The following is a 13,070-nucleotide window of genomic DNA, read 5'->3' as shown; positions in this document are numbered from 1 at the left end:
CCTGTCTCAAACAAGGCCCCATTGCCAGGGCCATTCTGCCACCTGGGCAAAGAGGGATGCTTCCCCCTTCTAAAGTGAAGATAAAAAGAAATCCACTTTGCAAGGCAGTGCGTAGGCTGCTCACTGGCAGAACAGCTCCTCCCCACAATGGGACCACAGAGGTAAGGGAGGTGAAACTGCTTTGATAACTAAACATAGAACCTGATCCTTACAGGCTTCCAAACAGCAGCAAGATGACTTTGCTGACCAGCTGGGAGGCGCCGAGCACACCAGCAGTGCAGCACACAGCTCAGTGCCACAGGGTATTCATTAAAGTATACGCCTGAGGAGCAAAGCCTGGCTGGTGAGAACTGGCTATGGACAGCCCTCGCTCAGAGTGTAGCAACGTAACCACAACTATAAATTATATTCTCCAGGGGTGGCAAGGGGTGGAAGAAAAGAGACAGTTTGCAGTGATAGGTTTCCTTTCCCTTGAAAGGAAGAGGTCGCAGTGACACAGCCAGCACTGCTGTTCGTGACTCCGTTTCTGACAATCACAGGCCTTTGGAAACCCCGCAGAGCAGCCCCCCACATTCTGTGAACAGCCTCCCTCCACCACCGGCAGAAAGAAGAGTGTTTCACTAACCTCGAATCTAGGGGTGACAGAAGCGGGATGGGCACAGGGGACACGCAGATACAACACACAGCTCTGCTGCTTCTCCTGCACGGGACAAACTCCCCTGCCTGCACGGCCCACTGCTGTGCTCCAGACACACACGCATTGCTGTGTATTTTACCCTTGTATGCTGCTGGAAGAAAGGCAAGACTCTAGCTTCAGTCTGACTATACTAAGTGAGGAAACTGCTCAAGGAGGCACTGGGATTGCCTGCTCTGCTTGTCTTTGCAATAATTGTCTACAGCTTCTTGGCCACCTGGATTGCTTACTGAAACTCCTCAGCCCCTATCTCCTTGCACAGAAGTCCTGGGAGGGATTCTAGAAACTGCCAAATGCAAGATGCAAACAGTCTGGGACTGAGAGTTTGGCAGCTCTTTAAATACTGCTCTCGCAGCTCCTGTGGATTTCTACTCCTGCTGGGAAAAACAACACTGTAGAACACATTGATTCAGCCATACCCACACTGACACGGCCAGGGCAGCCACCAGTTTAGCCACTGCTTGTGAAATATGGTGAGGGTTGTTGTGCAAGGAGACAAGGAAGTGAAGGTGTCCCATGCTACTGTTTGCAGCAGTATCTCTTTGCCTGCTGTAGGCAAGGCTTCAAAAGGTCAACACCCCAGAGCAAATTCAATCTCATTTACAATTTGCTTTCAGTTTTTTCACTGGGAAGTGTAGTTGCTGTTCACCAGCAGGCATAGGGGAACAGAGGGTACTGGCTCCACTCCGCCATGGTCCCATGGGCATGTCCTGGAGCCCCCTGTGTATTGTACTCCGTGGAGAAGGCCGAGTAGCTCATTGCCCTGTACTGGCTGTGGGAAGGCACCATCCACTGGCCGAGGCCCTGCTCGGTGCCGTAGGGACTGTACATGGGCGCTCGGGCCCCGGGTTTCCCGACAGAGTCTAGAGCCATGTTCACCACTCCTGTGTAGTCCTGGGGAGGAGGCAGAGGCGGGGGGAGTGGAGGCAGGTTGGTGAAGCCCTCTGGGAGCTGTTTGGAGTCATGCTCGGGCACCGTGGCGAGATCCAAAGGGTGGCACCTTGCCCGGAAATCATTCAAGGTTGCGGCATCGCGGGTGGGAAGCTGCTGGCTGTCCCCAGCTTCGTGGAACCTGAGCCCCGAGGGCAGAGAGAAGAGTCAAACCTACCGCAGCGGAAAACCACTGAAAACCCACACAGATCCCCTGGGGAAAGCCAGGGCAAGCTCTTAGCATGCCCTCTTCCCCTTGCCTATTGCTTCATCTTACTGCTAGTGTGGATTTTAGTCCAAGCCTTGCTGTCACTCACACAGAAAAACTAAATGCCAGAGAAGGTAAGCCCAGACTACCCTAGTTCTGGCTCAGTTCTAGTCTGAGCTCGCTATAACTAATGCCTGAATTTGCAGTGATAAGGAGGGAAAAAACACTGGAGTCTTGCCATTCCTCCAACACACTTCCTCCAAAGGACAGGCAAGCTCTGCAGTACAGAGAGCTGGCTGGGAGAGCATTTTAGGACAGGGAAATAAAGAGCATTACTAAGAGATGCGTATGCCCAGAATCAGTGGGTTTGAAGTAACACAGAAAGGCTTTGTTGTGGAGCTATCTCCATGCTAATCTAGCACCTATCACCCAGGTATGCTGTCTAACAGAGAGGCATTCTTTCTTACTCCCACAGGCTGTTTTTCTTAGGAAATACCCAGTAGAAGAAGAGGAATCCCAGCAATTACAGGATGACTTTGGACATGAGCACCAGGAGGTGGGACTCACCGATATGTCTGGTAGGATGGTGTAGGCACTTGCTGCTCTCTGGCCAGACCCTCCCTCTGGTCAGCTGGCACCGGCGATGCTGCAGGAAAAGCATGGCTGCCATTCTGCTCCGAGACCCAGAAGGGGCATCCACCACTGACCACGACAGGGTTACTCTCTTCCTTTACATCTATATTCTCATCTTTCTCAAGATCTGACTCACAGCAGGGAAAAGAAAGAATGGAAAAAAATGAGAAGGGGCAAGAGAGTGCCAGAGCTCACAAAGGTCTGCCGGCAGCTGCATTAATTGCAGGATGGTGGAAGGAAACACACTAATACCTCTTCTGCAGTCATACTGTCTTAAGGGACTAGCCCTTTTCAGCTTTTTTCTGACCTTACACGGTGATCCTGCCCTGTCCTCTCTCCTTAGCTGTGCTACTACCTTGTGCTACTAGAAGCAGCACTGTGAACCAGAGCAAGGAATGACCAAGCTTAAAAAACAAAGTAATAGAAAGAGCAAAGATTTTTTTTTTTTTTTTTTAAATGGTATCACTTCCTGCATCTGCATCACAAACCAGCTGCATAAACAGCACTGCTGGCACAACTGCACTGATGAGAACCAAGAAGAAAGCAATGGGTGATACTGCAAGCTCACTGAAATGTTATGAAAGCACAGCTTATGATCATACGTGGTCACACAGCACCGACAGGCTGGGAGGCTGACGAGAGAGCTGACGAGCAGTCAGCAATGACAAGCGACTTATGAGCGATCTCCTGTGGATCATTCCCAGAAAGAGAGCCAGACTCAAAGCCATACACAGCACTCTTTAGGAACTCCACCCAGGCCACTCTCCCCAGAGAGGAGGCTATGCTGCTGTTCATTTTCCTTTCTGTGGCCCGGGCACTGTTTGGAAATCATTCTCTGGGTTTGTTGTGATCAATATTACCACGTTCCTCAGCACCGGACTCCTTTTCCTCTGGCAGCTTCCTCTTCTGGCCCTTGTCTGGACTAGGCTTCTGGCATTTGGCTCGTCCTTCCCTGGAAAGAAACAGGACACAGGGGTTGCTTGTATGTAAGTTTTTTGCCTAGATAAATATGCAAGGGATGCTGGACAAGCCCTGGAAGACAAAAAGATGGGATGAACCTCTCTGACATTCTGTGGCTTACACCCCCCTAGCAAAGCACCCTGCCAGGCCCTCGGGAACAGGCTTGCCACAGTCACATTCCAGGGCTCACCATTTCACCTGCATCAGTGTGTGCGTCCAGCGAGAGCCCTCAGCCACAGGGTACTGGGCATAAATGGGTAAAGGGCTTGCCTGCTCCATGTTTGTAAAAAAGGCACAGTCAACATGGAAACTCAGCAGCAGAGCTTTTGGCACTGAGTTTGTAAGTGTAGTCCGATGTTGGATATACATACTGTGCACACAGGTACATGTACAGTAGGGTGGGTCTTTTGCCTGAAAGGAGCTTTTTCCTAAATGGAAAATGAGTCTAAGCTTAGTCAGAAATTATCCTATTAGGAGGAGAAAGAAAATCCATGACATTTTCAAAGTTTAAGTAAAAAAGAGTCAGTTCTGGCCTTTTTCATCAGGAAATGAGATTTTTTTTCAGGCATAAAATAACACAAAACAAAATCTCAGATATTTTTATAACATTTTCTGCTTGGAAAAAAAACACTTTTTCCTTCTCTATTGCCAATCTATGGCTGCTTTTCAGATTATTTTTTTTCATCTCATCCTGGCTGCCCTCAGACCAGACAGAAGATCTTGCTAGTATTGGTATCCATCTTCTCTCTTGCAGACAAAAGTCTGTTGGAAGAGATGCTTTTCCATGCACAGCAAAAGGAAATGAGGGAGCCTTCAAATGTTAGAATCAAGCTGATCTCAAAGAGACACAGTGATCCACTGTGGACTCCTGTTATCACTGCTATTCACATGCCCGACTCCAGTCTAGCTCCAACTTGCAAGGGAAGTTAGAGATACAGGTCTCAAATTTGTCACATCTCACATTTCTGTAGGAAATCCTGTATCTCGTCCCCCTCCCCAAGCCTCCTGGGAGGAGGCTGCACAGGGGGACATTGTTGTTCCCAGATACAGGCAGCTGCAGTGTGCACAACGTGGCAAGCTCTGCAGAGCTAGCTGGTATAGTTTTGCTCAATGGCTTTGGGTAAAATTCACAAGTGAACTCCAGTTATAAATAAATTCAGATGAAAGAACAGTTTACCTTCGCGCATTCTTCCCATGCTCACGGAAACCTTTCGCAAATGGATTGTTGTCGATCTTGAGCTTTGTAATCTTAAAAGGAACAAGATTTAGTATCATGGTGACTGGTGGGGTTCTTTACTGTTTCAAGACCTTCACCTCAGTATTTATCACAATAGCTTGGTTGAGGGCTTTGGGCATGCCCTTGCCACAGTATCTGAACTCTCCCAGCAGTTCCTGTCATTGATTAGGAACTGACATACAGGGAGAAGCAACTTTGCCAGGGTCAACAGATATTTGGGTGGGATTCATCTGACTAGAGAAATATACAGGGTCAGTATCTATATCTGGACTTCTGCCCATACTTTTCACTATATTTAGGGTTCTGTTAATCACTGGCAGCACACTTAATACAATTAAGGTGCATGATTCATCTCATCCTAGAGTAGATGTTTTCCACAGGAACCATAACGTGCCTGTTTCTTCCCACTGTCCATCACAGGTGCCCAGGGTGAGTAGTTTGGAAGGAGACACCTTCCTCTACAAGGCTTCTAAGGCCAGTATTCAGCAATGTGTCCAAGAGCAGTACTTGCACACTGTACCTGCTCATTCTGGTAGGCAGTAACAGAAGTGAAGACAGTCTCAGGGAAGCTGAAGACTTGGAAGATGCTCCAGCGGGCACTGAAGAGGTCATCGGCCTGCACAATGTGGAAGCGAGGCTTGTAACGGTGCATGGAGTGGAGGATGATCTGACACAGAGACAGACAAAGGAGAAAGTTTCCATGTGCCACCACAGCCAACACACTGTGCAAAGTCTCCTGTGGAGACTTCCAGGACATCCATTTCAAACCAGGGATGCCTGCCTGGGACTGGCATCTCCTTCATGCATCTGTCATGACAGTGCAGACTAACACCTTGCCTAGCAGGTAGTTAAGAGGGCACAAGGGCTGGGCTGAGGAAGGAAGAAAGGGCACTTGGATATGTTTTAATTTCCACGTGATCTAATTTCTCACAAATCTTACTTATTTCCCATAACATCCATCGGCAATGAATTCCAAATGAGCGCAGCACAAAGGCCAGCTACAACCTACATGCCCATGTTGATCCAGAGTGTTGTTTGTGAGCTTCAGTTTTTGGAAGGAGACAGATTCTTTCATCCAGTGGTTGCCAGGAGCTGGAGAATCTGGGTGGATGTAGGTGCGGCAAGGGAGCTGGGGCTCTGCTTTTCCAGCAACTTCCCACTGATCTTTATTCCACTGGGAAGAGAAAGACAGAAATCTAGAGCTTAAAAAAACCCCACAATATTTTCAATACAGAAAAGCCCCAGGAACTTTGCTTTGGTGTCAATTTAGTGGACTCCTCTGAAGCACAGGTAGCAGATTTGCTCTTATGAGCCATGATCACGTTACCAAAATAGCTCCAAGTTTAGGCCCCATTTTTCCTCCCTTTCTCCCAACGGCTGTCAGAGAAGTGTGACGTTAATTATGATTAAAACTGTATCCCTTACAATGAAAATTAGCCACCTTTCCAGCTGCTCCCCAAGGAAAACTGACAAATAACTCCAGAGAGGCATAAAACCCACCAATTACTTCTGAACTTTGTCCAAAGACAATTTATTTATCAGCCTGGCCAGTGAAGCATAAAGATTAATCTATTTCAAACAAAGATGGAAAGACAGTATAACTTTTATAATTTAAAATACCTACCTTGTACCTGAAGTTGTCCATTGGCACAAAATCTACCAGCATGAGGTACTTGGCATATGGGATTAAGCCAGAGACTTTGATTTTGCAGTGTGGAAACATTCGTCTGAAGGAGAAACCGAGTATATAGTATAAGAATTTCTCTAAAAAGTGGATATTGTCTCATGATAAAGCAGCATGTCATGTTTACTCACTATTGTGCGAAGTTCTGGTAGCAATATTTGTATAGGCCAGCTATTGAACATTTTTCTATCTTACTGATGTACTGTCTAGTCCTATGGGTTTAGGTGGAAGAGGTACTAACGGGGCAGCAGTCACTGAAGGCCTGACATTGTTACTGCTTTTTTTGTTCTGATTCCTATAACACAACAGTGGGAAACTTAAAAGAAAATATTTGGAATTTGCACATAGTTCCTAGCCTTCTGCAGCAATCACAGACCTGGAAGATAGATTAGAGCATTTTCTAGTGTGGGTAGAAAATGTGCTCTCATCTATGAGCACATCCAGCTTTCTGTTCCAGTACTCCCTGCCACCACTTTCATCTTCTGACTCTGCAAAAAAGCTTTGACACCTACCTCCCTACCCAAAGGGATTATTTCAGCTCACGGCAGCTTTGACACAATACATTACAATTTCGCAATTTCATATTCTTTCACTGCAAGCTCCACAATGCATGACTCATTCAAACTTCAGAGCACTCTGCACCACAGATTGTTACTATTCTATGCCATGTTTTTTTCTGCAAATGCACACCCAAAACCAGGTATTTACTGCTCAACTGCTGCTGCTTGTGACCAAGGCAAAAGAAGCCCAAGGCACTTTCCAGAGCAACCTCCAGCAACAGGAAGATCAGTGTTAAGTGGTGAGATAAGAGTACAGAAGTTTTCTCAGCAAGTCAGCCCCACAGTGACCTTTTACACTTCACAGTCTGGCATTCTACGATATCCTGAAAGTGGAATAATTCTGCCAGGGCAGGGAAATGCACATAACTGGCTACAAAACTGGGTTAAGGGCCACCATTCAAAAAATGAGCACTTGGAGATTTTGACAACAGCTTGGAGGCATGTGGCAACTGTCCTGCTCCCCTCACCTGCCGGATTTGGTGATGATCATCTCAGTTCCTATCTGATGAAACTTCATCCAGAGACCCATGTCCTCAAGGGTGACCACAATGGAGCTCTGCAGGTGGGGCTCCAGGCTGGGGGAGGGAAGGGCCTCACACGGCGCTTTCACGTCTACCGGGGAGAGAGAAGAGGGTAACTCCAGAGAGGCAGGAGGGGAGCCGGCATGGAGCAGCCTCTCCTGCTCAGGGACAGGGCCCTGAGACGCAGCACCCACACCGGCCCTCCCAGTACCCCCACCAGCGCCAGCTCCCCCCAGTACAGGGAGCTACCCAATTTCCCACGCTGTTGTAACACAGGATCCATACACCTGGCCGCCACTCCTCCCGTCTGGGCACGGCACGGCTCAGCCCCAGCCCACTGTGCAGTGCTCCGCGCTGGTGCAGCCCAGGGAGCCAGTGCTGGGATTTCACCCAGGAAGGTCCCAGGTGCTGCCGAGAACTAGAGAATCTGTGTCACAATAAACCTCTTAAAGAAAACTCGTTATTTTTCTTCCAAGGCTTTTGATTACTTAGCAGGCTCAGAAGGCATAAAGGCTTTTCCAACAAGTTTGTTTTCAGCTGATAAGTAAAGATTAAAGATTTGTGTGTTGTGCAAACTCAACCTGACTTCCTTTGTTCCAAAACTCATAGTGGCAGGTAGCCATAATCCATTTTCATTCCTGTTCTGGTATGATCAGGGTTACACAAAATACTTTACCAAGAGAAAAAAAATGAAAGCTGCAAGGATTGGCAAGATTTTAAGTGTACTAGAGGGTAATGGGAGAAAACGACAGATAGGTGGTAGCAGAGGTGAAAAATCTCTCCAGAGGACAAAGAAAGGGCAGACAGGAGACCCAAATGCAAAGGTGACAGAGCCAGACATGAAATATTCTGAAAGGAGGACAGCTGGTCTGAACTGGACTTGGAGATGGAGACCACTGAGCAGCCTGTGACGGCAGTGGAAGGTGCCTCTTCAGTAACACACCATCGCACATCAGAGGAGCTGCCTGCAATATGCCTGCACAGGCAGCGGACTAACTACGGTCACGGGGAAGAGGAAAGGGAAACTATTCTGGAGGAACTGTCTTTGGTGTTGATGGTACCCAGCATCTCTGTAAAGCTGTTTGGATTAAAAACCTCCTATAGGCACTCCTGACTCTGTTGTAACACACACAACATTGCTGCTGCCATACTGAAAACCCCAGGAAAAAAAACAAACCCCAACACACAGTTTCATTTTAGATCAAAACGTGACCTGGTACAGCTACTGGTGGATCGGTCTCACACCCAGTAAAGCTTTACAAACACTGCCTGCAGTCTGACCCAGGTATTGATAAGGCGGCTCGATGCAGAGGCACTCACAGCAGCGTGTCCTCAGTTCAGTGCCGACAGGCCACTTCTGCTGGGTGACACAGCATCAGCCACGTACAGCTATTTGTTTAAAAGGGAGATTTTTCTGTCTCTCAGCCTGATCTAATCTCATTCAGAGCATATCAGAAATAAGGGGATTTTCACCTTGTTACAGCTTTCCTGAGTAATGTCTTCAAAAGAATAAGCATGAAAAGTAGACAGCTATTTCAAGAGAAACTGGCTTTTTTCACAAAGTTCCATCTTTCCAAAAACAGCCCCATGTGAGTCTAAGGGGTTCTTCCTACAGTATTAGGAAACAAAAAACATTTAAATGTAATTTTGTCAGTTTGTAAAGGTGTTTAGGCATTTAAAAAAAATATCCTCTACCCTTTTTTCTGCTTTGATCCAACATTAATGAACTGGCTAAGAAGTGACACCTAGTTTGCTCACCAAGATTAGCCTGTTAACATCTTCTTACTAAAGCTTCCCCCATATCCTCTTGCAGAGACATGAAAGCTGCCATGAGACGATGCATTCATCAGTAGCTCAGTGCAGCACATGTATCAAAAGGAGTTACAATAAAATCAGGCTGATTTCCCACAGGAGTCATCCAGTCACAAATCCATGCAAACAGATTTTGATTAGCTAGACAGATGCTCACTCCTTCCCCAAATGAATTTTGCAATTAACATTTTTGTAAGCAAATTCCATTGCCATTAAATGAGACTACAAGGCAGATCTCAGGAGTCCTTATTGAGGGGAGACTTCCAATGAAATCAGGAGGAACTGAAGTGAATGGAGTTTAATACTGAATTAAAAATCAAAGGCAGATGCTATAATCTGTTTTTCACCAAAATGAGTCCACAATGTACCCGTATGAGTGAGATGCTACAGGAGACAGGGAAAGAGCTGCACACACAGTAAGCACTGCGGCAAAACAACATTATTAAAAACATAGTTAACATCCTTCACCCTGCAGGTTTTGTGTGCCCAGTCTGAAAACCAGGACACGAACAGTTTGCATGGGGACCTGGACCCTAGCAATGGTAGGAGCCCGCTGACGGATCCACAAAGCTGACTACACAGATGTGTGCAACTGCCTTCAGCGGGATTCTGCAGTGCTGGGTCCATAAGGACCCACTTTGGATTTTCTCTGCAGAGCCACTTGTGGCTTGCAAGACACTTCAGATTAACTCCTAGTTTGTACCGATGTAACTAATGCCAGGACTGACCCGCACATCTCCCCCCCAGGGATGCCTGCATGTTGGAACTACAGCACAAAGGGGTTTGGGGCAGGGTGTCCAAGCACGGAACGGAACTTGTTAAGCTGTACTTCTATTGTAACCTAGTTTTTATTTTAAGTATTATTTGAAAGATATTTAAGCATTTTGCAAGAATTTTAGTTCTAAGCTATTTTAAAGATATTATTATTATCATTGTCATGGTAACACCGCATGTGGCACATTTTAAAACATATTCTTTATGCCAAGATGAGGTTGAAAAGGAAGATCGCTGCTATGATAAAGACACTGAAAATTAGGAGATCTTCAAACTATTCCATGTTTGATTTTAAAGTCCTTATACAAATATGAGTGGTCTGTCCTTCAGTTTGTGTACACAGAATAGGCTGTACATACCTTTTTTCCTATCTTGGAGATGGAAGGGAAATAAAGAGAAATGAGAGTCAATTCAGTAATGCTTGCAGGGCGGATAAGATCTTTGGATAGAAGATGCTGGAGTATAATCCCCTCACCTAAAGTAGTCCCTCAATTAATTGTCAATTACTAAGACAATGTTATGATGTCAGAAAATTCGTTGCAGGCTTCCCAAAATGTTTGGGTTAGAGTTTGCAATACCAGGAAAACTCCAGCAAGGCCAAAGGTATGCTTCTTACCTTCACTAATATCAGTTATTCTGAGTGAAGAAGACCAACAACTAACAGCCATCCACTGTCCACAGGGAAGAAATGCACGTGAATATATAAAGCTACCTGAGAAATTAATCTTGCCAACAACCAAAAAAACCCCCATGTTCTCTGATCTTGTAAATGTCAGTTGAAACACCACGATACTCTGGAGGGAACCTCATTTAGCAGAACCAAAAAGCTCTTTTGCAATAACAGAAACACAGTGTTTCTACAAATGCAATGGCTTTACCTCTCAAATGCACCCAGTCATCACCCAGAATATTTAATAGCTCTGCTGTGTGGGGTCATACACCAGAAACAACTCAGTAAGAAAATGAGGTGACTTCTGCAACAGTTGGAATCTTTAACTTGATAAAATACCATACATAATACAGTCTATATTTTTTTTATTGTTGCTCTTTTGCTTTTCAACTCAAAATTCTCTTGGAGTGGCAGAAATCAGTATGAATCAGATCAACACAATATGGACTGATCTATAAAAACCCAAAACAAGAGTGAAGGTGGAAATTATCTGAGTCATTGCACATGTATTTTGTTTATGAATGAAATAACACCTTGCAGAGGTAGAGAAAGGAAGCTGAGAATACCCAGCCACCTCCAACGTGTACATCGGAACCACATACCTAAACTAGGTAAGTGGTTGTTTCTCTCTGCTGTAGAGTAAAACCCAAGACCAACTTTGGGTTTTAGTTATACTGACAAATGCAGGGCCTCTGGACTGGCCCTTAGTTTCCCAATGCATATCGGTCATTGTGCCCAGTCTGATCACACCCCACGCAGAAGAGGTTAACAGCATGTTTTGAGACAGACTGATGAAGAAAAACATAAACAAAACCCTAAGGAAATCACAAAAATCCTGTGTTTGAGCAGGACCCTGGTAAAGGTGTGGTATGCCTGCTTGGGGTTTACACTTTCAAAGGGCAGAGAAAAAACAAACGAAAAGAGATAGTTTATATCAGAACTATTATTAGCAATGTAATAAATATTTTCAAACCTTCTGTGACCTTCAACCTGAAGGGAACTCAGTGTACTTTGCAGACAATATACAAATAATACCTCTAGCCTTCAGTGAACAATCACACTGCCCAAGGTGATACAGATAAGGGAGTTTTGGGCACAATTGCGAGTAGCCTTTGCTACCTTACAAAGATCTTCCAAGGCTCACAAAGAACACTCAAAACCACAATTTCTCATCTATTCCTACAAAAAAAAAAAAAAATTAGAAATCCTCTCCAGCCACACATGCACCACTATAAATGCTGGTAACCCCTCAGGAGCACTTGTTCTCTTTCTAAAATGATTGCATGCTCTTGGCATAAGTCTAGGATCTTTCTGCGAAATAGGGAAAAGGAGGGAGTCCTTTACTTACCTGGTAAAGCTTGCATTTTTCCATGTACTGTGGAGTCTAGGAGCCTGCAGGGCTGAGAGCGCCACCAGAGTTCTTACAAGGGGAGACAAAATAGTCCAGTTCAAAAGCAGGTCTGATTTCCTGAAGCAAGCAAAGGCCCTTCCTTCTGAGATCCAGTGTCAAGAGTGACGGGGATGAGGATGGGACTCCAAGCACAGCTAGCCAAGGTGAGTTCCTGTTTTATGGAGGCTAATGAGCAGGGAGGAGCTTCTCACCAGGGCTGTCCCCTTGTGATCCTTTGATGTCCAAAGGGACAAAGAGAGGAAGGATCTGCAGCAATGGCTGGGGCTAAGGGAAGAAAATCAAAGAGAATTAACATGGCTTTGACATACAGGAAACCCTACAGGGGAAATGCACCTTGATTTACTGCTAATGCACTTTTAAACAAATAGACACAAAACCAAAAACATCAGTTGAAGACTCACCTATAAGACTAAAAATTTCTTTAAACAGCAAGCACAAAAAATTTCCTTCTGGCTATTCCATAGATTTGATATAATTTTAATCTCCAGAGCATAGAATCATTTTACTCTTGATTTCTGATATCAGAAATCAGGACTGTACCAAGCTTGTTCTTTCCCAAGTGGGTGATTAACAGGCTGTGGTAAAGTTTGCTCTCACAACTGGGATGCTGCAGCAATGCATTCAATCCCCAACAGATGTCTTCTCCGCTAACAGAAACACATTCGATGATACAACAGTTACTTACCTACCCAACGTCTGCAGCCCTGAACTGCAGTTAGTTTTCCTGCTGCACTGTTTTTCCAGGACAGGGTCCTCACCGCTGTACCACATCTGTTCTGAAGCTCAGGACTGAGGCTGCTCTACATGCAGAAATCTTTTCAGATGAGCTTCACGAGTGAACGTTGCAATTGTGTAATGATACAGCCATGCTAACATACCATTCTCCTTGCACCAAACTCCTTCGGCTGGCACCTTCCAGTGTAGTTGAAGCGACCCAAGAGTCTCATGGTGGATCAGGCACTGGTTTTAGGCCTTG

General features: G+C 45.6%; 1 protein-coding gene across 1 annotated transcript; it reads right to left on the bottom strand.

Moving 5' to 3' along the window:
- Positions 1-1,339: 1,339 nt before the first annotated feature.
- Positions 1,340-12,047, bottom strand: LOC141967516 (T-box-containing protein TBX6L). The gene is made up of 9 exons (XM_074921386.1): positions 12,032-12,047; positions 7,374-7,518; positions 6,287-6,389; positions 5,672-5,836; positions 5,183-5,329; positions 4,603-4,673; positions 3,326-3,417; positions 2,400-2,592; positions 1,340-1,766 (listed from the first exon to the last, which is right to left on the bottom strand). Exons 1-9 carry the CDS (start codon positions 12,045-12,047, stop codon positions 1,340-1,342), a joined length of 1,359 nt encoding a protein of 452 aa, XP_074777487.1.
- Positions 12,048-13,070: the final 1,023 nt, after the last annotated feature.

The sequence above is a fragment of the Athene noctua genome, chromosome 17 (assembly GCF_965140245.1).
Source record: "Athene noctua chromosome 17, bAthNoc1.hap1.1, whole genome shotgun sequence".
Lineage (NCBI taxonomy): Eukaryota > Metazoa > Chordata > Aves > Strigiformes > Strigidae > Athene > Athene noctua.
The sequence above is the reverse complement of the archived record's forward strand: the minus strand, read 5'-3'. Positions and strand labels throughout refer to the sequence as shown.